Source organism: Astyanax mexicanus, chromosome 18 (assembly GCF_023375975.1).
Source record: "Astyanax mexicanus isolate ESR-SI-001 chromosome 18, AstMex3_surface, whole genome shotgun sequence".
NCBI lineage: Eukaryota > Metazoa > Chordata > Actinopteri > Characiformes > Acestrorhamphidae > Astyanax > Astyanax mexicanus.
This window is the reverse complement of record NC_064425.1, coordinates 16,124,941-16,150,671: the sequence shown is the minus strand read 5'-3', so window position 1 is coordinate 16,150,671 and position 25,731 is coordinate 16,124,941. Positions and strand designations below refer to the sequence as shown.

At 38.1% G+C, this 25,731-nt stretch overlaps 2 protein-coding genes across 3 annotated transcripts; both read left to right on the top strand.

The window, feature by feature from the left end:
- Window positions 1-2,743: 2,743 nt before the first annotated feature.
- Window positions 2,744-7,516, top strand: LOC103029692 (dehydrogenase/reductase SDR family member 13). 2 transcript variants are annotated; one of them, XM_022670888.2, is made up of 6 exons: window positions 2,744-2,832; window positions 3,572-3,738; window positions 3,827-3,945; window positions 4,028-4,151; window positions 6,606-6,932; window positions 7,108-7,516. In XM_022670888.2, the coding sequence occupies exons 2-6, from the start codon at window positions 3,615-3,617 to the stop codon at window positions 7,365-7,367; spliced, it is 954 nt and encodes a 317-aa protein (XP_022526609.2). In that variant the 5' UTR covers window positions 2,744-2,832; window positions 3,572-3,614; the 3' UTR covers window positions 7,368-7,516. The 2 variants fall into 2 exon arrangements, with proteins under 2 accessions (XP_022526609.2, XP_022526613.2); XM_022670892.2 differs by lacking the exon at window positions 2,744-2,832 and having other exon boundaries at window positions 3,437-3,738.
- Window positions 7,517-9,395: 1,879 nt separating this feature from the next.
- LOC103029375 (dehydrogenase/reductase SDR family member 13) lies at window positions 9,396-23,771 on the top strand. Its single transcript, XM_049466785.1, is given in 6 exon segments — window positions 9,396-9,560; window positions 9,649-9,767; window positions 9,850-9,953; window positions 18,672-18,700; window positions 22,905-23,231; window positions 23,328-23,771. Coding segments are annotated over 6 exon segments (963 nt in total). The 5' UTR covers window positions 9,396-9,436; the 3' UTR covers window positions 23,588-23,771.
- Window positions 23,772-25,731: the final 1,960 nt, after the last annotated feature.

Below are 25,731 nucleotides of genomic sequence, written 5' to 3'. Positions count from 1 at the left end.
AATACTCTGAGTTCGCTCCCCCTCTTTCTTCTTCTCTGCCCAATCAAGGGCGTGGGTCAATACTAGCAAATCATCACTTACAGACTAATTTACTTACAACCAAGGGTGGTTTTGCAGGGGAAATAGCAACGGAGCATGGAGGCCACAAGAAGAACTCATCAACGTCCACATCCACAGAGACCAGGACAAGATTTGAACCCACAACCCCAAGCCTCTGGAGCTGTGTGATCCATGCACTACCTGTGGTGCCGCTATACCACCAGACCAGGAAGTAAAAAAACTTAATGAAAATAAAATTCTAAATGTACTGTTTCCTGCCAGTAGCAGGTATTGGCATGGAAGCAACACTAGATTATTAAGGGTACAGTTCAATAATGTCCAGGCTGCACAGAGTAGCCTGAACATTCTATTCTATGAACAGGTCTAGAGTTTCAGTATCAAACCCCCCAAAAATTTACATCAGACAATTGTGAAAACAGCAGAGAGTCTGAGCAAGTTTTATCCAGTATAGGACCTTCAGAACAAGTAGAGTGAAAGTAAATGTGTGAGAACGTGTGTTCGAGCACGTACAGAACGTTCATCATAAGGTTCATCAATCAAATAGTGCAAACCAGGGTCATCAATCAGACCTGGCAGAACATAATAGCGTATATGGCTCAGCCACCTTCTGTATGGACAATTTTAGGCCAGGTTGGACTGTAGGCCTACATTTAAGCTTGTGAAATCTCACAACACATGATACGATCAAAAAAGGGGATAGAAAAGTTGGTATTGGTGATGAAAAGAAAGAAAACTATATGCTATAAGTCTTGGTTTATTCTAAGTAACTACAGACTAACACTCAAGGGCCGTTTCTTAATACAGAGTACACAAGCCTGGACTCCCGTACTTGGCAAGAACGAACTTGTTAAGTTCGGCTCGCGAGTGCACACTCCCGAGGACAGGAGGACGCGGTACTTTTATTCTGAGATTGGAACAGCTGTGTACTTGATGATGTTACTCTCTCAGGGGAGTGGAAAGCGTTCCAAAAACGTAGATGTACATTTTCCCATAGTCACTTTTTTTTAATAAACCACATATCTGAAGTTTAAACGCCTACATCCTCACCTAAAAATAACTTTAAACTATATTTTATTACACAGCAGTACTATTTTTTAAAACGTAAGGTACTTTCTCCTCTGCCGCACCTGCTGCAAAGTGCATTCTGGGTTATCGGGCTGTGAGAAGTCCACACAAGTCACCTTCCATGCATCCTCGATAATTTGGGAGGAGCAAGAACACATCCGGGTATTTTTAGTGTGCTTGGCTTCTAAATGGAACAGTACTTGCGCTGCAGCTGATGATGTTTCCTTAGTCCACAAGAACACAAGTACAGACAAGAACACAGATTAAGAAACGGCCAAGATAATTAATATGGTGTTACTCATTCCTCATGGCTTCTGTCCCATTAAAGGTAAAAAAAAATGTATTTCAAGCTGCCACTGACGCCTCACAGCTACTCTTCACCTCTCAGATGGCTACTGAGAGCATGGGGCGTCGCCTGGTCTAGGTCCAATATTATTTTTAATGAGCCCTGAACACTTTGGTAGGGGGGATGCTTAATTCTCTAATGTTTGTAGCAAAGCCTCTAAATTTCGGTCACATTTATTTTAATCAGTGCAATATAACACATGCAGTTCCATTAACACAGCTTCTCAGTGTACTTCACGCATTAACATTTACAGACCTGTTCCAAATCACGCTGTGCGCCCTACACTTACCCTTAAAGAATTCCTAGTGAGTGGACAGTGAGCTTATCTGCACAGTTTGTTTTGGTCATCCTTTAGCTTTACCATTTTTCTCCCAATTTTAACTAGGCCAATCTTCCCACACATTCAGCTGCTACTGCTGTATATTCCCCATCATGAGACCAGGACACGCCTCTGGCATATGTGAAGTCAGCCACCACCTCTTTTCAAACTGCTGCTGATGCAGTATAGCCGAGGAGCATCACAGTGCGCTCGGAGGAAAGCACAGCGACTCAGTTCCGATACAGCAGCTCACAGATGCCTTGTGCTGAATGACATCACCCTAAGGGTGATGAGAAGAAAGAGCACCATCTTCCCGCCCAGAGAAAGCAAGGCCAATTGTGCTCCAGTAGCTGATGGCAAGCTGTATGACAGGGATTAGAACCAGCAATCTCCCGATCACAGTGGCAGCACTTTAGCTGGACCACTCAGTGCCCCCTATTCTTTAGTTCTTTATCTGATGTTATGTGTCACTCCCTACATAAATATAATTAGGTAACTGATAATCAGTTATCTGTACCTAAATTTCATGGATTCATTTCCACAAATACAGTAAGTGTATCTTTCACTTCTGAAATGTAGCTTTCACTTCTGCTCTGTTCTTTTGTGGCCTGCAAGAGAATAACAGCACTGAGTATGTGCAGAGCCTAAAACATCACTGGCAGCTTTACAACTGACCCATGTTACAAATGACCTCTGTCTCTCCTAAAACAACAAAGCAGATCATGACTTGCAGTAATTCAGCCAAAACAAAGCCCTAGGAGAGCCAGAGGGTGTCACCCTTGTACTGTAGGTTGGCCCTGATTGGTCCAAGAGTGTTTATATATATATATATATATATATATATATATATATATATATATATATATATATATATATATATATATATATATATATATATATCTTTAATGCCAAAGTTAAGCATGAAGAATAATTTGCTGGGGATGCCATGAAAAGAGGGGTCTACCTTAGGCTGAAAGACGTCTGAAGCTGCTGAGTAACCAGCAAAGAAATTCGGGGAGATATCCTGGGATCAGATATTTAGGTGGGTTCGTAAACTTCAGATTTACAAAAGGGGCAGAGCTATGTATAGTGTTTTATGACTATATATCTATATCTTTATCACTATCTTTGGTGTATTGTGTCTCTGGATAACAGGAAATGTGTACAGCCTATGCCTACCTGTTGACTTATTTTACCTCTTGCCTCTTGGAGAACTAGCATGAATTCTGATTTGAACGTTCACATTTATGTTGCATGTCTACAGATCAGATACATGTCCAATTTAGGACCACATATGAAAGTGACTCAAATCTGTTTTGATTTTTTTTTTGCATGTGTGTCATGTTCACACAGCCCTGAAAAAATCAGATTTTTTTTTTTTGCTTAATGTAGCTAAGATCAGATTTGAGTCACTCTGGTAATGTGACTGTAGCCTATGGTGGTCAAATGCTGGCTAATCAGCTATCTTCCCAGTATGTGGTATCTTTTGCCTGGCTAACCAGTTTTTCAGACCATTTGGACCACCACATTTTCAGAAAAGATCTGCCTCTGTTCTGATAGTTTAGCATTAACTTTGTTCTGATTATGGATATGTGTTTTATGTGTGTTTTAAAAGTTATTGCCTAACTTTGTTATAGATTAAATCATTAAGTTTAATCTAAAACTAGGAGTGTAAATGCTGGGATAGCCTGAGCTGTAGTAGTATTGATCATATTGTAAGGGGGGGCAGCAGGCGGGTTGAATGTAGATAAACTGCTTGCCTTCTTTTTTTTATACAACAGAAAGTGTGCAGGCAGACTGAGGGAGTTCACCAGCGGAGCAGCCATGTCTGTGTTTTTCCTGGGTGTTGGAATCGTTGTAGTTGCTTATTTTCTGCTTCGTATTTACGTGTCAGGAGCGAGATGTAAAAGTAAAGCGAAGCTTGACGGTAAAACGGTGATCGTTACCGGTAAGTGTGTGTGTGTGTAGAGCTGTATGTATGTAGTGCTGGTTGTTTGGAGTAACTCCAGGCTGCTGCTGCTGTGTGTGATCTGCAGGCAGTAACACTGGGATCGGGCGGGAGACGGCGGTGGATCTGGCCAGAAGAGGAGCTCGGGTTATCCTGGCGTGTCGCAGTCAGAGCCGGGGAGAGGCGGCTCTGGCCATCGTTAAAAGAGTGAGAGTTTATTATTTGTGTGTTTAGAGAAACTTTAACTCCGCTGATTTCCTGCACTGACTCTCTCTCTCTCTCTGTACAGGAGAGCAGCAGCAGTAACGTGGTGTTTATGCAGTTGGATCTGGCCAGTCTGAAGTCCGTCCGCTCCTTCGCTGAGACTTTCCTCAAAACTGAGAGCAGACTGGACATCCTCATCAACAACGCAGGTTCTGGCTCACCGCTTTATTCACTTTATGAAGCCACGCCCACTTCACGCCTTAGAAAGTGACGTGTTTATTTTTAGCTAGCTAAGTAATTTGCTATCTTATTATTTTGAGATGCTAATCATTTTTGTGAGATACTAAGTCCTTATGTTGAGATACTAAGTAATTATTTTGAGACCCACCACCAATACCAATCTGATCTAAAAAACAGTAAAACAAATAGAAAATGAACATGGTGTTAAATTTAAAAGCAGTTACTGCAAATGGAAGTAAAATACTTTTTCATTTCTCCATCCAACCGTTTTTAGAAATTATATGGAGATGAAATGTAAAATTCTGATTTAAAAGGCTGAGGACATTATGTTGATTCAACGTTAACATTTCAACGTTTGCACAGCCATTTAACATTAAATGTTGATTCAACGTTGTTTCAACGTTGAATCATGAAGAAAATAATGGATATAGATCAGCAACATCAGAAGCCAAACCCAGAGAGCAAAACTGGCCATTCTTTTGAGATACTAAGTCCTTATGTTGAGATACTAAGTAATTATTTTGAGACACTAAGTGATTATTTAGATGTATTAAGAAATTGTTTTGTTTAAATGTTAATTATTGTTTTGAGATACTAACTCATTATTTTGAGATGCTAAGTTGTTTTTTTGATACTCTAAAGGATTATGGTTATGGTTAAGGGTTATGGGTAAATCAACAATGATTTTGAAAAGTGAATTGTCAACATTGTTTCAAGGTCATACGTTCAACCTTTAATAAACCATAGCTCAACAAAATTAGAAAATCCTATGGTTAACAGAGTGTTGTCAATAAACTTCACTGCAGTAAAGCTGAGTATAAAGAAAGTTACCCACCACCAATTTCTATCTGACCTAAAAAACAGTAAAACAAATTAAACATATACATGGTGTTGAATTAAAAAGCAGTTACTGCAAATGGAAGTAAAACACTTTTTCATTTCTCCATCCAACTGTTTTTAGAAATTATATGGTGATGAAATGTAAAATTCTGATTTAAAAGGCTGAGGACATTATGTTGATTCAAAATTAACATTTCAACGTTTGCACAGCCATTTAACATTAAATGTTGATTCAACGTTGTTTCAACGTTGAAACAACAACAGACATTACTTTAGTCATATTTAACCACATTTCAACGCTGAAGGTCGGTTGTGTGCCAGCTGGGTTAAGATACTAAGTCATTATTTTGAGATGCTAAGTTATTATTTTAATATACTAAAGGATTACTTTAAGGTACTAAATGATTATTGTGAGATGCTCAGTTGCTATTTTAAGATACTACATCCTAACTTTGAGATTCGTCATTATTTAGAAATGCTAATTCATTATTTTGAGATATTATGTGATTATTTTAAGATGCAACATCATTATTATGAGATGATAAGTTATTATTTTTAAATACAAAAATACTCAAAATAGTGAGATTGCATCTCAAAATATCGACTTAGCATCTCAAGATAATTCCCATTTTTTTATTTATTTAAAGGGCAGATTAGTTTGGACTGAGTAATAACCCACAGGTTCTTAATTCACCAGAATTTCTTCTTCAAAAAAAAAGCTGATTAAAAAGCAGGATAATAATCCTAAACACATACCAAGAGGCCCAAGCGGAAGGTCTGCCTTTAAAAGGCCTTTAAAAAACACTGTGTTTACATCATTCTTTTCACCACTTTTTTGCATTTTTTTGCACAAACTACCCTACAATTTTAGCTGCAAAAGGCCAGTGTGGCCACAGGGTTTCTTTCCAACCAAATAGAAGAACACCCTGTTAGCCAATTAGCAATTTATTTAAAGGCTGAGACTAACTGGTTCAGCAAGAAGTATGAGGTGTGCTTACGCATTATTAGAATGTAAACCTGCAGCCACACTGGCCCTGTGTGTATACGATTGGTGTACCGTGGTATTCAACATTATTTGATTAAACACCCAGTGTCAAATGGTCTTTTTGAAAGGTTCTATTAAGTATTAAGTTTCTTGAAAGAGAAGACATTTTTCCATCAACTGATCTTTCTTTTTACTGTTCTCATTTACTGTTCTCATTCAGAAACCAGAAATGTTTTCCGTGTGGCATCTTTCAAAAAAACTTTTGAAGCAACTTTAATACTTGGTCAGATTAAATTAAATCATGAAGAAAATAATAGATATAGATCAGCAAGATCAGAAGCCAAACCCAGAGAGGAAAACTGGCCATGCTATCTGCCTTTATCACTTTTACTGTGAAGTTAGTTGACACAGGCGTCTGATGTATCAGAACTGGAGAGTGTGGTGCTTTCCTCCAAGTGTGCGGGTTACTTAGTGATGCTGCTTTGGCAGCCCTGCAAATGATAGGAGGGCAGACAAAAAATAAGTCAGTTCTTGAGGTTTGTATGGTAGGCTTGCACTACCTCCAGCTGAAATCTGTTTTTTTGTTTGTTTGTTTCAGGCGTTTATTTGCAGGGCAGGACAGAGGATGGCCTGGGCTTAATGTTTGAAGTCAATCACCTCGGTCACTTCCTCCTGACTCATCTGTTGCTGGACAGACTTAAAGAGTGTGGTCCAAGCAGAGTTGTGAACGTGTCATCTATGCTTCATCAGCATGGGAACCTTGATTTTAACGTCTTTAACACTCACAAGGAATTCGGAGCAGGTGATTCCTTAATGGACGTCATGAAGGTATACAGCCACAGCAAGCTGTGCAACGTGCTGTTCACACACGAGCTTGCGAAGAGGCTGCAAGGAACCAACGTCACCTGCTACAGCCTCCATCCAGGTCATTATTCATATATCTTTGTGTGTGTTTTTGGACATAAAAACAGTTATAAATGCATATGCATATTTATATGTTCTATATTTACTGTACTGAGTTGATCTTTACAATTCTTATTTTGCTTATTTGTAAAAATAAAGGATTGCTTTAAAATACATTATTTCTTTGTGTTATCCAGGAGTTATTAATACGGAATTGACTCGCCACTACAGCAAAGTGCTTAAGATGGTACTGAAACCCATTATACGGCTGTTTTCTAAAGATCTGGAGGCCGGTGCCCAGACTACTCTGTACTGTGCTGTGCAGGAGGGCATTGAAGGCCTGAGTGGCAGATATTTCTCAGACTGTGCAGTAAAGGAAGTTCAGCCCAAGGCTCGGGACGATGCTGTGGCCAAGAAGCTTTGGGAATTGAGTGAGAAGCTGTGTGACCTCTCCTGAGCTAATAACTGATCACTATAATCTTACATTTCAGAGACATTAACATGTTTGTGCAGAAATTTCTATTGAAAATATCCTGTGTGTAAAAGTTTACCAACACCCAAGACAAATCTCTCTTGTAAGTGAATCAATAAATCTGACTGACTACATTTTTCTGCTGGTCTTTCTTCTTGTACAGAGCCTTATAAATACACTGTGTATATGTGCAAATGTGTTTGCTTTTCCAGTAAAGATTCTGGGTAAAAAAAGTCATATCATTCTCACCTGAACCTGCTCTTTACGCAGATTAAACAAATATCAACTCACACATGACAGATAAGGAGTAGGGGATCATTCTGTAATATTAATTAGCTGATAATCTAAAAACAGCAATAGTCTAGCACCACACAGCTTTTCCAACAGCTTCTTCCACTCCAGTTTAAATAGCAGCTGATTGAAAGCAATATTAGCTAGCTAATTAATCATACTATTACTGATCATTCACATGCCCCACCAAACTCAAGCTGTGGAGCAGGGGTACTCAAATATGGGTTTTACAAAATTTGCACTGCATTGAAGGTCCATAGAGGAAAAACAAGCTATATTAATCCAATGTATGGTATCTAATATAGTGATTATACTACTACTAAAACAGTGGGACAAATGCTCTTGCTCAATAATTGCGCAATTGCTCAATAATTGTTTCTTTTGTAATAAACTGTAATAAAAATAAGAATGTATCCTGCATTTGTTTGAATATATGGCAATAGTTAGGAACAAGGGTGTTGCTATGTTTTCCTTCTAATTTTTAGCAGGTTTTAAGCTGGGGGCACTTGAGTAAACACAATTGTAATTCTTAAATACAGTTTCTTTTATAGTCAAATAAGCCCTGTACATTAATCTACACAGATTTCACTCCTGAAAACTGTTTATTTGTGTGAGCAAAGCACATCTGTTTATTTACAGTAAGCTTAAATTTTCTTTATTTTAGCAAGGTTAGCAGCAACGCTAGCCACTGTTAACACCTCTGGTAAGCCGCTGTGAGCTAGTGGTTCGTCCCACCAAGCTTGTTTTAACATGGTAAACATGCAGGCTACAGTCCAATATACTACCAGCTAATGCTAATACTGCTCCAGACTCTGTGCTGGAGAAACTTCACTGAAACTCCTGTATAATGCTGTACTTCAGCAAAGTGGCTTTACTGCTTGTTATAACCTGACTGGTAGAATTCATACATAAGGCACACTGACAATGTTTGGGCAAATTGAAGGAATTTAAGTGCACCTTACAGTGTGAAAAATACTAGGGACAAAATTGTCTTGGTAATGTTTTTTACTAACTTTTGGAGCATTGCAGAGGGGATTTGACTGCATTTAACCACCACATTGTCAGTGAGGTCAGGATATTTTTATCTTATCCTAAAAGTATTGGATGGAGCTCCATCATTCTCTCAGAGCCCTGATTATTTTTGAAAATGTTCTATTACATCTTTAAGGATGCATTTTTCCAGTGACAGGCGTTTCAAGTCTCCTGGAAGTTGCGTGAGTATACCACATATCAATAACAGCTCCCTGATGCCTGCACGTCATTTAAAATCTCCTGAAATCTAGCACACTCATGCAGGTGACAGACTTTTTCCCCAATCCCATGTGTGAAAGAAAGGGCTTCCCTTGTGTGCATATCCATGAAGTGCATGTTTGTTTGTTTTTACCTCCTGGATGGGAGGCATTCAAGAACATCATGGCTCCTATTAAAACTAATTTTACTCTTAAGTATATCCATGTCTGGTAAAAGTAAAAGACAATAAAAGTTTACCTTTTGGCTAATACATTTTTGCAACTTGGGATGTCTGCAGTGATTATTTTAATATTTCCCTGTTCTAATTCTTATTTTGACCTTAGTAAGTGTTTGCTAAGGGGAGGCAGTAAAATTTAATGTTTATTCCAGAGATTTGACTGAAGCATTAGCTGTAGTGGCTGTAGACTGAAGGGAAGGTTGCACAACTTGTAGGCATAAACTTGCCAATCTGGTAAGTACTTCCCTGTTTTTTTTTATAACAGAAAGTGTGCAGGCAGACTGAGGGAGCAGCCATGTCTGTGTTTTTCCTGGGTGTTGGAATCGTTGTAGCTGTTTATTTTTTAATTCGTAATTTCGTGTCAGGAGCGAGATGTAAAAGTAAAGCGAAGCTTGACGGTAAAACGGTGATCGTTACCGGTAAGTGTGTGTGTGTGTAGAGCTGTATGTATGTAGTGCTGGTTGTTTGGAGTAACTCCAGGCTGCTGCTGCTGTGTGTGATCTGCAGGCAGTAACACTGGGATCGGGCGGGAGACGGCGGTGGATCTGGCCAGAAGAGGAGCTCGGGTTATCCTGGCGTGTCGCAGTCAGAGCCGGGGAGAGGCGGCTCTGGCCATCGTTAAAAGAGTGAGAGTTTATTATTTGTGTGTTTAGAAAAACTTTAACTCCGCTGATTTCCTGCACTGACTCTCTCTCTCTCTCTGTACAGGAGAGCAGCAGCAGTAACGTGGTGTTTATGCAGTTGGATCTGGCCAGTCTGAAGTCCGTCCGCTCCTTCGCTGAGACTTTCCTCAAAACACGAGGCTGAAGTTGGTTTGATATTCGCAGCTCCAGATTCGTTTGGCTCGATATTCGCAGCCTCGTATTCCCCGGCTGAAGTTGGTTTGATATTCGCAGCTGCCGCTTCACTGAAGCACCGTGAACTAAAGGGAGCGTTCACAAACACCCGCTGTTTATATTAAACACCTCACAGATCAACACTGAAGGAGATAGAATGAAGAAAAGCAGTACATCTGTTTATTAACAATGTAAATATACAATATATTATTAAATATAATTTTGTATATTGTAAAATATTTATTTTAATTACTGAATTTATAATTATATATTACAATAAATAATTAAATATATATTTAATAAAATTATATTTTAAAAGCCATTGCACTCAAATAATATGAGGCAGATGTTCAAGTGTGATTTTGAAGAACTTTTTCATGTTGGGCCAGAACAAATACACATGATCTGAAGAGTACTAGTCTTCTACTTTAAGAAAAACCTGGAATTAGCCTGGCCCAAGCTGATTTTATACTTTAAAATGAACTGGCAACATAGCATACCAATCCATAATGCACAATTTTTTTATGTAAAGCTGATGTTCTAGTGTGATTTTGAAGGACTTTTTAATCTTGGGCCAGACCAAATACACATGATCTGAAGAGTACTAGTCTTCTACTTTAAGGAAAACCTGGAATTAGCCTGGCCCGAGCTGATTTTATACTTTAAAATGAACTGGCAACATGGAATAACGATCCATAATGCACAAAGAAATTGAATATAAAGCTGATGTTCTAGTGTGATTTTGAAGGACTTTTTCATCTTGGGCCAGGCCAAATACACATGATCTGAAGAGTACTAGTCTTCTTCTTTAAGGAAAACCTGGAATTAGCCTGGCCCAAGCTGATTTTATACTTTAAAATGAACTGGCAACATGGAATACCGATCCATAATGCACAATTGTTTTTATGTAAAGCTGATGTTCTAGTGTGATTTTGAAGGACTTTTTAATCTTGGGCCAGACCAAATAGACATGATCTAAAGAGTACTAGTCTTCTACTTTAAGAGAAACCTGGAATTAGCCTGGCCCAAGCTGATTTTATACTTTAAAATGAATTGGCAACATGGTATAACGAGCCATTTTGCACAAAAAAGCCACTGTTCCAGTACAATTTTGAAGAATTTTTTAATCTTGGGCCAGAACAAATACACATGATATGAAGAGTACTAGTCTTCTTCCTTAAGGAAAACCTGGAATTAGCCTGGCCCGAGCTGATTTTATACTTTAAAATGAACTGGCAACATGGCCTACCGATCCATAATGCACAAAAAATTGAATATAAAGCTGATGTTCTAGTGTGATTTTGATGGACTTTTTAATCTTGGGCCAGAACAAATACACATGATCTGAAGAGAACTAGTCTTCTACTTTAAGGAAAACCTGGAAATAGCCTGGCCCGAGCTGATTTTATACTTTAAAATGAACTGGCAATATGGAATACCGATCCATAATGCACAATTTTTCTTTATGTAAAGCTGATGTTCCAGTGTGATTTTGAAGGGCTTTTTCTTCTTGGGCCAGACCAAATACACATGACCTAAAGAGTACTCGTCTTCTACTTTAGGGAAAGCCTGGAAATAGCCTGGCCCAAGCTGATTTTATACTTTAAAATTAACTGGCAACATGGCATACCGATCCATAAGGCAGAAAAAAGTTTAATTTAAAGCTGATGTTCTAGTGTGATTTTGAAGGACTTTTTAATCTTGGGCCAGAACAAATACACATGATCTGAAGAGAACTAGTCTTCTACTTTAAGGAAAACCTGGAATTAGCCTGGCCCGAGCTGATTTTATACTTTAAAATTAACTGGAAACATAGCATACCGATCCATAATGCACAATTTTTTTTATGTAAAGCTGATGTTCCAGTGTGATTTTGAAGGACTTTTTCATATTGGGCCAGACCAAATACACATGATCTAAAGAGGACTAGCCTTCTACTTTAGGGAAAGCCTGGAATTTGCCTGGCCCAAGCTGATTTTATACTTTAAGATTAACTGGCAACATGGCCTACCGATCCATAATGCACAAAAGAATTGAATATAAAGCTGATGTTCTAGTGTGATTTTGAAGGACTTTTTAATCTTGGGCCAGACCAAATACACATGATCTGAAGAGAACTAGTCTTCTACTTTAAGAAAAACCTGGAATTAGCCTGGCCCAAGCGGATTTTATACTTTAAAATGAACTGGCAACATGGAATACCGATCCATAAAGCAAAATTTTTTTATGTAAAGCTGATGTTCCAGTGTGATTTTGAAGGACTTTTTCATCTTGGGCCAGACCAAATACACATGATCTGAAGAGTACTAGTCTTCTTCTTTAAGGTAAACCTGGAATTAGCCTGGCCCGAGCTGATTTTATACTTTAAAATGAACTGGCAACATGGCCTACCGATCCATAATGCACAAAAAAATTGAATATAAAGCTGATGTTCTAGTGTGATTTTGAAGGACTTTTTCATATTGGGCCAGACCAAATACACATGATCTAAAGAGTACTAGTCTTCTACTTTAGGGAAAGCCTGGAATTAGCCTGGCCCAAGCTGATTTTATACTTTAAAATTAACTGGCAACATGGCATACCGATCCATAAGGCACAAAAAAGTTTAATTTAAAGCTAATGTTCTAGTGTGATTTTGAAGGACTTTTTAATCTTGGGCCAGACCAAATACACATGATCTGAAGAGTACTAGTCTTCTACTTTAAGTAAAACCTGGAATTAGCCTGGCCCAAGCTGATTTTATACTTTAAAATGAACTGGCAACATGTAATAACGATCCATAATGCACAAAGAAATTGAATATAAAGCTGATGTTCTAGTGTGATTTTGAAGGACTTTTTAATCGTGGGCCAGACCAAATACACATGATCTAAAGAGTACTAGTCTTCTACTTTAGGGAAAGCCTGGAATTAGCCTGGCCCAAGCTGATTTTATACTTTAAAATTAACTGGCAACATGGCATATCGATCCATAAGGCAGAAAAAAGTTTAATTTAAAGCTGATGTTCTAGTGTGATTTTGAAGGACTTTTTAATCTTGGGCCAGACCAAATACACATGATCTAAAGAGTACTAGTCTTCTACTTTAGGGAAAGCCTGGAATTAGCCTGGCCCAAGCTGATTTTATACTTTAAAATTAACTGGCAACATGGCATATCGATCCATAAGGCAGAAAAAAGTTTAATTTAAAGCTGATGTTCTAGTGTGATTTTGAAGGACTTTTTAATCTTGGGCCAGAACAAATACACATGATCTGAAGAGAACTAGTCTTCTACTTTAAGAAAAACCTGGAATTAGCCTGGCCCAAGCTGATTTTATACTTTAAAATGAACTGGCAATATGGAATACCGATCCATAATGCACAATTTTTCTTTATGTAAAGCTGATGTTCCAGTGTGATTTTGAAGGACTTTTTCATCTTGGGCCAGACCAAATAGACATGATCTAAAGAGTACTAGTCTTCTACTTTAAGAGAAACCTGGAATTAGCCTGTACCAAGCTGATTTTATACTTTAAAATTAACTGGCAACATGGAATACCGATCCATAATGCACAATTGTTTTTATGTAAAGCTGATGTTCCAGTCCAATTTTGAAGAATTTTTTAATCTTGGGCCAGAACAAATACACATGATCTGAAGAGTACTAGTCTTCTTCTTTAAGAAAAACTTGGAATTAGCCTGGCCCGAGCTGATTTTATACTTTAAAATGAACTGGCAACATAGCATACCAATCCATAATGCACAATTTTTTTATGTAAAGCTGATGTTCCAGTGTGATTTTGAAGGACTTTTTAATCTTGGGCCAGACCAAATACACATGATCTGAAGAGTACTAGTCTTCTTCTTTAAGAAAAACCTGGAATTAGCCTGGCCCGAGCTGATTTTATACTTTAAAATGAACTGGCAACATAGCATACCGATCCATAATGCACAATTTCTTTTATGTAAAGCTGATGTTCCAGTGTGATTTTGAAGGACTTTTTCATATTGGGCCAGACCAAATACACATGATCTAAAGAGTACTAGCCTTCTACTTTAAAGAAAACCTGGAATTAGCCTGGCCCAAGCTGATTTTATACTTTAAAATGAACTGGCAACATGGCCTACCGATCCATAATGCACAAAAAAGTACTAGTCTTCTTCTTTAAGGAAAACCTGGAAGTAGCTTGGCCCAAGCTGATTTTATACTTTAAAATGAATTGGCAACATAGCATACCGATCCATAATGCACAATTTTTTTTTTATGTATAGCAGATGTTCAAGTGTGATTTTGAAGAACTTTTTCATGTTGGGCCAGACCAAATACACATGATCTGAAGAGTACTAGCCTTCTACTTTAAGGAAAACCTGGAAGTAGCCTGACCCAAGCTGATTTTATACTTTAAAATGAACTGGCTACATGGTATAACGAGCCATAATGCACAATTTTTTTATGTAAAGCTGATGTTCTAGTGTGATTTTGAAGGACTTTTTCCATCTTGGGCCAGACCAAATACACATGATCTGAAGAGTACTAGTCTTCTACTTTAAGGAAATTTTGGGATTTGCCTGGCCAGAGCTGATTTTAGACTGCACAATTAACTGGCAACATGGCAGCACAAAAAAAATATTATTTAAAGCTGATATTCCAGTATGATTTTGGACTTTTTTTTTAGACCAAATACACATCAGATGAAGAGTTCTGGTATTCTCAAAATCAATGCTTTATACTCATTATTTCTGTGCAAAATGGCTTTCATGTCACGTTGCCAATTCATTTTAAAGGATAAAATCAGCTCGGGCCAGGCTACTTCCAGGTTTTCCTTAAAGAAGAAGACTAGTACTCTTCAGATCATGTGTATTTGGTCTGGCCCAAGATTAAAAAGTCCTTCAAAATCACACTAGAACATCAGCTTTATATTAAATTTTTTTGTGCATTATGGATCGGTAGGCCATGTTGCCAGTTAATTTTAAAGTATAAAATCAGCTCTGGCCAGGCTAATTCCAGGTTTTCCTTAAAGAAGAAGACTAGTACTCTTCAGATCATGTGTATTTGGTCTGGCCCAAGATGAAAAAGTCCTTCAAAATCACACTAGAACATCAGCTTTATATTCAATTTCTTTGTGCATTATGGATCGTTATTCCATGTTGCCAGTTCATTTTAAAGTATAAAATCAGCTCGGGCCAAGCTAATTCCAGGTTTTCCTTAAAGTAGAAGACTAGTACTCTTCAGATCATGTGTATTTGGTCTGGCCCAAGATTAAAAAGTCCTTCAAAATCACACTAGAACATCAGCTTTACATAAAAAAAATGTGCATTATGGCTCGTTATACCATGTTGCCAGTTCATTTTAAAGTACAAAATCAGCTTGGGTCAGGCTAATTCCAGGCTTTCCTTAAAGTAGAAGACTAGTACTCTTCAGATCATGTGTATTTGGTCTGGCCCAAGATTAAAAAGTCCTTCAAAATCACACTAGAACATCAGCTTTAAATTAAACTTTTTTGTGCCTTATGGATCGGTATGCCATGTTGCCAGTTAATTTTAAAGTATAAAATCAGCTCGGGCCAGGCTAATTCCAGGTTTTCCTTAAAGAAGAAGACTAGTACTCTTCAGATCATGTGTATTTGGTCTGGCCCAAGATTAAAAAGTCCTTCAAAATCACACTAGAACATCAGCTTTATATTCAATTTTTTTGTGCATTATGGATCGGTAGGCCATGTTGCCAGTTCATTTTAAAGTACAAAATCAGCTTGGGCCAGGCTAATTCCAGGCTTTCCTTAAAGTAGAAGACTAGTACTCTTCAGATCATGTGCATTTGGTCTGGCCCAAGATTAAAAAGTCCTTCAAAATCACACTAGAACATCAGCTTTAAATTAAACTTTTTTGTGCCTTATGGATCGGTATGCCATGTTGCCAGTTAATTTTAAAGTATAAAATCAGCTTGGGCCAGGCTAATTCCAGGCTTTACCTAAAGTAGAAGACTAGTACTCTTTAGATCATGTCTATTTGGTCTGGCCCAAGATTAAAAAGTCCTTCAAAATCACACTAGAACATCAGCTTTACATAAATACAATTGTGCATTATGGATCGGTATTCCATGTTGCCAGTTCATTTTAAAGTATAAAATCAGCTTGGGCCAGGCTATTTCCAGGTTTTCCTTAAAGTAGAAGACTAGTACTCTTTAGATCATGTGTATTTGGTCTGGCCCAAGATTAAAAAGTCCTTCAAAATCACACTAGAACATCAGCTTTATATTCAATTTTTTTGTGCATTATGGATCGGTAGGCCATGTTGCCAGTTAATTTTAAAGTATAAAATCAGCTCGGGCCAGGCTAATTCCAGGTTTTCCTTAAAGAAGAAGACTAGTACTCTTCAGATCATGTGTATTTGGTCTGGCCCAAGATTAAAAAGTCCTTCAAAATCACACTAGAACATCAGCTTTATATTCAATTTTTTTGTGCATTATGGATCGGTAGGCCATGTTGCCAGTTCATTTTAAAGTACAAAATCAGCTTGGGCCAGGCTAATTCCAGGCTTTCCTTAAAGTAGAAGACTAGTACTCTTCAGATCATGTGTATTTGGTCTGGCCCAAGATTAAAAAGTCCTTCAAAATCACACTAGAACATCAGCTTTACATAAAAAAAATTGTGCATTATGGATTGGTATGCTATGTTGCCAGTTCATTTTAAAGTATAAAATCAGCTCGGGCCAGGCTAATTCCAGGTTTTCCTTAAAGTAGAAGACTAGTTCTCTTCAGATCATGTGTATTTGTTCTGGCCCAAGATTAAAAAATTCTTCAAAATTGTACTGGAACAGTGGCTTTTTTGTGCAAAATGGCTCGTTATACCATGTTGCCAATTCATTTTAAAGTATAAAATCAGCTTGGGCCAGGCTAATTCCAGGTTTTCCTTAAAGAAGAAGACTAGTACTCTTTAGATCATGTGTATTTGGTCTGGCCCAAGATTAAAAAGTCCTTCAAAATCACACTAGAACATCAGCTTTATATTAAATTTTTTTGTGCATTATGGATCGGTAGGCCATGTTGCCAGTTAATTTTAAAGTATAAAATCAGCTCGGGCCAGGCTAATTCCAGGTTTTCCTTAAAGAAGAAGACTAGTACTCTTCAGATCATGTGTATTTGGTCTGGCCCAAGATTAAAAAGTCCTTCAAAATCACACTAGAACATCAGCTTTATATTCAATTTTTTTGTGCATTATGGATCGGTAGGCCATGTTGCCAGTTCATTTTAAAGTACAAAATCAGCTTGGGCCAGGCTAATTCCAGGCTTTCCTTAAAGTAGAAGACTAGTACTCGTCAGATCATGTGTATTTGGTCTGGCCCAAGATTAAAAAGTCCTTCAAAATCACACTAGAACATCAGCTTTACATAAAAAAAATTGTGCATTATGGATTGGTATGCTATGTTGCCAGTTAATTTTAAAGTATAAAATCAGCTCGGGCCAGGCTAATTCCAGGTTTTCCTTAAAGTAGAAGACTAGTTCTCTTCAGATCATGTGTATTTGTTCTGGCCCAAGATTAAAAAATTCTTCAAAATTGTACTGGAACAGTGGCTTTTTTGTGCAAAATGGCTCGTTATACCATGTTGCCAATTCATTTTAAAGTATAAAATCAGCTTGGGCCAGGCTAATTCCAGGTTTCTCTTAAAGTAGAAGACTAGTACTCTTTAGATCATGTCTATTTGGTCTGGCCCAAGATTAAAAAGTCCTTCAAAATCACACTAGAACATCAGCTTTACATAAAAACAATTGTGCATTATGGATCGGTATTCCATGTTGCCAGTTCATTTTAAAGTATAAAATCAGCTTGGGCCAGGCTAATTCCAGGTTTTCCTTAAAGAAGAAGACTAGTACTCTTCAGATCATGTGTATTTGGCCTGGCCCAAGATGAAAAAGTCCTTCAAAATCACACTAGAACATCAGCTTTATATTCAATTTCTTTGTGCATTATGGATCGTTATTCCATGTTGCCAGTTCATTTTAAAGTATAAAATCAGCTCGGGCCAGGCTAATTCCAGGTTTTCCTTAAAGTAGAAGACTAGTACTCTTCAGATCATGTGTATTTGGTCTGGCCCAAGATTAAAAAGTCCTTCAAAATCACACTAGAACATCAGCTTTACATAAAAAAATTGTGCATTATGGATTGGTATGCTATGTTGCCAGTTCATTTTAAAGTATAAAATCAGCTTGGGCCAGGCTAATTCCAGGTTTTTCTTAAAGTAGAAGACTAGTACTCTTCAGATCATGTGTATTTGTTCTGGCCCAACATGAAAAAGTTCTTCAAAATCACACTTGAACATCTGCCTCATATTATTTGAGTGCAATGGCTTTTAAAATATAATTTTATTAAATATATATTTAATTATTTATTGTAATATATAATTATAAATTCAGTAATTAAAATAAATATTTTACAATATACAAAATTATATTTAATAATATATTGTATATTTACATTGTTAATAAACAGATGTACTGCTTTTCTTCATTCTATCTCCTTCAGTGTTGATCTGTGAGGTGTTTAATATAAACAGCGGGTGTTTGTGAACGCTCCCTTTAGTTCACGGTGCTTCAGTGAAGCGGCAGCTGCGAATATCAAACCAACTTCAGCCGGGGAATACGAGGCTGCGAATATCGAGCCAAACGAATCTGGAGCTGCGAATATCAAACCAACTTCAGCCTCGTCCTCAAAACTGAGAGCAGACTGGACATCCTCATCAACAACGCAGGTTCGAGTTCTTTACAGCAGTATTTACACTATTATTCAACGTATTTAGCCACGCTCGTTTCTGAGAAAGTACCTTCCGCGTGTGTTCAGGGCGTGTTCAATATGATTTACTCATTAACTCATTCACTATGTAGTGTTTACTATCTAGTGACCTGACGAGGGAGCAACCAAACAACAAACCATCTTCCGAGCAGCAGTTACAGCCTTCATTGTACTGTACCGTGACGTTTTACGTGACAGTGCCGCGAGATAGTGTCACGTGCACCCCCTAGTGGTGCAGGCCAGTTACTGCAGTGGCATACTTTACATAGCAGTTAGACAGTGACAGTGGGACCTGACAGCGTTATTTACACTTGCAGCGCGTAAAAAAGTGTTGTGAAGGGGAAACGGCTCTTTACCTAGCTGAGCCAGGCTGTTACTTCTGATTTCAAATCAAGGACGGCTGCTGTGCTTTTGACTGTTAATATTGCGAGTTAAATCAGCTGCTTAAATCGTCATTTACGCTTCTACAGAGACCGAGAGGGGCTGTGGATAAAAAATAAAATATCAAATCGAGTGAACGATATAGCAGTTTGTGCTCACATTTTCTTTAATTCGAGTGAACGATTTGCAATTCGTGCTCACGATTTCTTTAATTCGTACTCACGATTTCCGCAATTCGATTGAACGATTTCTGTAATTCAGTAAAACGTATAATTATAAACCTTTTGAAGCTATATTTTCTGAATTATGTGCTTATGTTTTTGCTTGTTTTGGTTTTAAATGGTTGTTTCCTTTATTTATGACTGGAATTGACTGTATTTGTCTATACTGTTGGTAAATAAGCTCTGTGAAGAACTGCGCGCGCTCTACCCACACGGCAGGCGTCTCGTGGTGGGGGAACCGACGTCACGGTCTGCTCTCCCACGCGCTGTGGAGATTCCACCACCACGGCAAAATCTGCACCCTGTATTATCTAACTGTAACACTAGTGCATTATTATCAGCAGGTTATAAATGTAGATAAATGATTATCACGACAGCACCCCTGAAACAGATCAAGAGAGAAAAATGCTCCTTTCCCTCCGAGCTTCTTAGTGCGAAATCGTTCATTCGAATTACAGAAATCGTGAACAGGAATTGCAAATCGTTCACTCGAATTAAAGAACACGTAAGCACGAACTGCTATATTGTTCACTCATTTATTTATTTTTTTATCCACGGCCCCTCCCGGGCTCCGTACTCTTCTTAAAAACTTACCAGTACTTTGGTCAGTGTAATAGATGGCATATTTTAAGTGCTTTTGCTCAATGTGTTGCCGTGTTGCTTCTGCTGGTGCTTTGCAAAAGCGGCAATCTTCTTCTGATATAATTTCATCAGAGCACGTAAACTCAAAGCTTTGAGACCCTGCCATCCTGCAGACATTGCCTGCTGTGGCGTTCCAGTCACAACGGACATGCGCCACTAGAGGACTTTTAAGATAAAAGCATGTCTGCCGTTTTTGGCACATGACAGCATTAATTAATCAGAGAGCATGTAATAATAGTATTTTTTTTTTTTTTATGAACTGACACACTTATATATGTATCATGTATATTTACATGTAAACTCACATGTGCTACATCATTATGTCATTGTCATAAGTTTATAAGATATTATTAAGTTATTATTTTAGAAAAAAAAAATCAGAGCATGTAATACATCCGAATGAAATGTACAGGACAATTATTATTACGTTATTAAAATTGTATAACACCCATTGCAGAATAAAAATGGTTAATATAAAGTATTTGTTATCATTCTACTGCAAAATTAATGCTCTCTATTTCTTTATTTACACGTAGCACCGTCACATCCATGTAAAGTATGCCACTGCAGTAACTGGCGTGCACCACTAGGGGGTGCACGTAAAACGTCACGGTACAGTACAATGAAGGCTGTAACCCCCTCTCCATATTCGTTTGTTCCGCTCTGAATGATGTTTGGAGGCCCATTCCCACCATCTAAAAAAAAACCCAAAAAACTATTCAACACATTTTTTTCTTATTAAGTTAATAAGATAATCTCAGATAGGATGTAATATTTTTGAGATGATTAGTCGTTGTTTTAAGATACTAAGTCATTATTTTTAGATACTGTACAGAGACAGAAGCAGTTGAGACAAAGATACAAAATGGACACTATTATGGAGGCTTAATTCAGAGGAAAAACAAAACATATAACGTTAGCTGAAGTGGCATTCTTCATTGACCACCAGCTGCAAACGTATATAAGGGTGCTTTCACACCTGCCTCGTTTGGTCTGGACTTTCAGACTTTTCAGTTTGGTCCGAACCAAAGTAGCAGGTGTGAAAGGGGCCGCGAACCATGGTCCGGACCAAAGGACCAGATTTTGGTCCGACCAAGAGAGGTGGTCTCGGTCCGGATCTTCTGAACCATGGTCCGGTTCGCCTGCAGTGTGAAAGCGCTTTTCTGGATGGGCGTTCCTCAACAACGGCAGCAGAAGAAGAAAAATAACCAACTACTACTGACTGCAGCCTGCGGGAAGGCGGAGGAGTTGGACGTCCAGCGCGTCCAGTCCCACCCACTTTGTCCACGCCTCGCCTCGTCAGTCTCGCAAGCTTGTAGTGTATACACAGTATTTAAGCCGGACGACGCGGCACATTATATTTAAAGTCCGCTAACTGCCCTGTACATTGTTTACTTCCGTTCAGAGGCGAAGCTAAGACATGATGCTGATAAAGTGGGCGGCACTGGACGGCATGACGCTAACAAAGTAGGCAGAGCTGGATGCAATGGACGTCCAACTCCGCCTTCCTGCAGGCTGCAGTCAGTGGAAAAGCAGGAAAAATGAGCCGTGGATACAGTTGCTTCAGGAGCTTCAAGCACGTTCAAACACGTTCGTTTGGCGAATTTGAACTAACCTAGAGTACTGTGCCTGAAGTTACTGCTGCTGGTATAAAAACCACAATAGCAGCACTACTATGGAGACGAAATGAATCTGTTTATTAATTTTATCCTTATCCTGGAAAGGCTTCCCGCAGAATGAACCAAATGCTGAATTGTCAACACGCCAAGGTCAGACGCATGTCCTTCTAAAACCAATCAGCGTCAAGTTAAGGAAAACAAAAATAAGCGGACCAAATATATACAATGTAGCAAACACATGAACTTTGATTCGGAACACGGTCCAGACTTTCAGGTGTGAGCACCCTTAATGTGTTAAAGAGTGTGGCTGTGTTCCCGATTGAGCTGTATGTAAAGCTTCACTGGAGAAAGAGAATTAATTTTTTTTCAAAAGTAAACACTCTTGCTATCCACCCTTTTTGGAGGTCTAATACTTCATTTCACTCTATAATAATGCATTATTCTCATTCACAAAACAAAACACACATCCGGGGTCTGTAATTAACCACAACACAGGAAATCTGTCTGGCAAAATACCCAACAATTTCTAGTTAGATTTGTAACTTTTAGAAACTGTTAAAGCATTCTGTACTTCAAACTGAACAGCCTAAGAAAAAGGGTGACCAATTTTCTCAGCGAAGGGCCACATGACTGCATTTCTTCCTTCCAGCCAAACAGAAGCCGTCATTTTAAAGCCGTTATTTAAAGACTAACTGATTAAACCTGTGGAATCAAGTTTGCTGCTAGTTGTTTAGATTGAAACCCTTCAGCCACAAGGGCAGAGATTAAACCTGGTTTAAACTGTATAAGACTAGACAATCCTAGTCTAAGAACTGCATACTCCAGTCCCCACTTTAAACTGATGAACGAAATCTAGCTTAATTCTGAGCCTAATGACAGTTAAACAACAATGTGCTCACTGTTCTCAAGTGAATTGAGTTTTGCATGGGACAGTGCTCTGCCCTTTTATGGGCAGTGGGCCCAACTCTTCATGGCTTGGGAACTTTAATTTAATCAGGTGATTTTGGGGCAGGAAATACATTAGAAGCGAAAGAGATGTAATCTGAGCCTCGCACCATGTGATAGTTGTATAACATGTTCATTTTTTTTATTCAGACAGCTTGCAAATTTTTACCACTTTTAAAAAAATGGCACTTCTGTGGAAAAATTAAAATAACTCCTTGAAGCACCATGGTTAAATCAAATTAAATGGGGAAAAAATAAATAAAATTTGTATTTCAGTCGGTTGAATGTATTTTTGTATGAGTATGAGCGCCAGTTTAATTTAAGCTGAAACCTGTTTTTTTTTTTTTTGTTTCAGGCGTTTATATGCAGGGCAGGACAGAGGATGGCCTGGGCTTAATGTTTGAAGTCAATCATCTCGGTCACTTCCTCCTGACTCATCTGTTGCTGGACAGACTTAAAGAGTGTGGTCCAAGCAGAATTGTTAACGTGTCATCTATGGGTCACAATGCCGGGAACCTTGATTTTAACTTCTTCAGCACTCACAAGGAATTCGGAGCAGGTGACTCCTATATGAACGTCCTTAAGACATACTGCAACAGCAAGCTGTGCAACGTGCTGTTCACACACGAGCTGGCAAAGAGGCTGCAAGGAACCAACGTCACCTGCTACAGCCTCCATCCAGGTCATTATTTCTCTTCTTAGTGTATTTACGGTGTCAACAATTCTTATTTTACATATACAATACATATAATATATATTTTTTCTTTGTGTTTTCCAGGAGTTATCGATACGGAACTGCCTCGCCACCACACCAAAACAGTCAGAAAGCTTCTGAGACCCATAGTAGTCCTGTTTTTTAAGGATGCAGAGGCCGGTGCCCAGACTACTCTGTACTGTGCTGTGCAGGAGGGCATTGAAGGCCTGAGTGGCAGATATTTCTCAGACTGTTCAGTAAAGGAAGTTCAGCCCAAGGCTCGAGACGACGCTGTGGCCAAGAAGCTTTGGGAATTGAGTGAGAAGCTGTGTGACCTCTCCTGAGCTACTGTTTGGCCCTGATAACTAATCACTATAATCAACCTTCAGGGACATTAACATGTTTGTTGATTAAACAAAAACAACCTGATTGTAAACATGCATGACTTGTGCTCTGGTGGTAATGCTGTGCTGCTCAATGAAACGTTTTTTTGTAAGCGAATCAATGAAGTTAACGGGTTAAATTCTTCTACTTGTCTCTCTTACTGTAAAATATAGAGCTTAATTGATACACAGGTTCACAAACACATTATATTTATTACATATTTTTAAAATAATAGTTTTCTAGCCCAAGTATGGAATAAAAAAATCAGTAATATAGTCCTACACAATGATTCTTTTAGGATCTGACACTCATTTTTTATTATTATTTTTAACATTATAGTTTTAGTTGATTTTTTAGTTTTATTGTCCATGTCTGTGCTGATGTTTTAAAGATAGTGTGGTCATTAAACTTTGCCAAATTTGCCATGAAAACATGGAAAAGTCACCGAAATGTATTGGTTAAAAAGTGTGTGAACCCTTCAGCACAATTTTATTTTACCCAAAAACATTATTCTACCATATAGAAAGTAGCTGAGGTTTTACCTAGGAATGAATTGGACAGTCTAGGCTGGGTGGGACCATCTGCAGGAGCTTTTTTATTTATATAAAGTAGCTGAGTTGTAGTCGAGCTATAAGGTATTCAGCTAGTAAGTTAATTATTAATATTTTTTATCATGCATTTACCCAGGCTTTCTAGAGCAATGGTCACCAACCCTTCCTAAGAGATCTATCTTCCTGCAGTTTCCGCTCCAGCACAAACCTAACACACCTCATTATGGTCATCATCAAGAGTTAAAAAAACATTTATCCTGCTTTTGTTGGAGAAATTGTCTCTATTATTCAATGAAGGCATTGCTGCAAGGATTTGATTGCATTCAGACACTGCAGTGTTAGTGAAGTCAGTTTGTTGGACGATCACCAACATTTTCCATACAGGATTTAAAGCCTAGTCTTGGACTACACAGAATTTTTAATTGAAATTTTCGATTAAAATAAAACAAGTTAACAACTAAAACAAACCCATAATGCATCATGTCTTTCATATTTTTTACATGACATGCATGTTTTTGAAATGCAGTATTTTTTCAGATATCACTTTGACACGTGTCCACATGTATGTCTATAGGAACATAAAGTATCTGACAGATTATAAACTAAATGTGTTAATAGCACTAAAATGTGGCACTCCTAACTAAATTACACTAAATCTGAAGTTGTATAATGGTGGATACTTATATTAAATCTGACCGTCTGTAATGTACAGACAGGCCTATAATCTTTACATAGGAAGTCTCAGCATTTGGTTCCTAAGGACAATGTCAAATAAACCATTAAACCAAGACAAAGAAAGTGTACATTAATATTTGCTATACATTTAAGAAGCACTTTCATTTTAGTTGGCATCTTATATCTCACATACAGTTGTGGTCAAAAGTTTACATACACTTGTAAAAAAACATAATGTTATGGCTGTCTTGAGTTTTCAATAAGTTCTACAACTCTTATTTTTCTGTGATAGAGTGATCGGAACACATACATGTTTGTCACAAAAAACAGTCATAAAATTTGGTTCTTTCATAAATTTATTATGGGTCTGCTGAAAATGTCACCAAATCTGCTGGGTCAAAAATATACATACAGCAACAAAATTTGTCAATTTTGGTGATGTAGCGAGTTGTGTCAATCAAATTAGCTTCATGTCATGGCCTCTTCACTTCTTGTAAGTGATTCTGATTGACTACAGCTGTTGACTTCTCATGAGCCCATTTAAATAGGGCTCATTTGACCCAGTGATTAGACTCAGCTACAAAAGCTACAATGGGAAAGTCAAAGGAACTCAGTGTGGATCTGAAAAAGCGAATTATTGACTTGAACAAGTCAGGGAAGTCACTTGGAGCCATTTCAAAGCAGCTACAGGTCCCAAGAGCAACTGTGCAGACAATTATACGCAAGTATAAAGTGCATGGAACAGTTGTGTCACTGCCACGATCAGGAAGAAAACGCAAGCTATCACATGCTGCCGAGAGGAGATTGGTCAGGATGGTCAAGAGTCAACCAAGAATCACCAAGAAGCAGGTCTGCAAGGATTTGGAAGCTGATGGAAC

Coding starts and splice junctions, on each gene's coding strand:
- LOC103029692 (XM_022670888.2), top strand. CDS start 3,615: ATGTCTGTGTTTTTCCTGGGTGTTGGAATCGTTGTAGTTGCTTATTTT. Junction 4,152..6,605: donor CATCCTCATCAACAACGCAG/GTTCTGGCTCAC, acceptor TGTTTGTTTCAG/GCGTTTATTTGCAGGGCAGG. Junction 6,933..7,107: donor CTGCTACAGCCTCCATCCAG/GTCATTATTCAT, acceptor TGTGTTATCCAG/GAGTTATTAATACGGAATTG.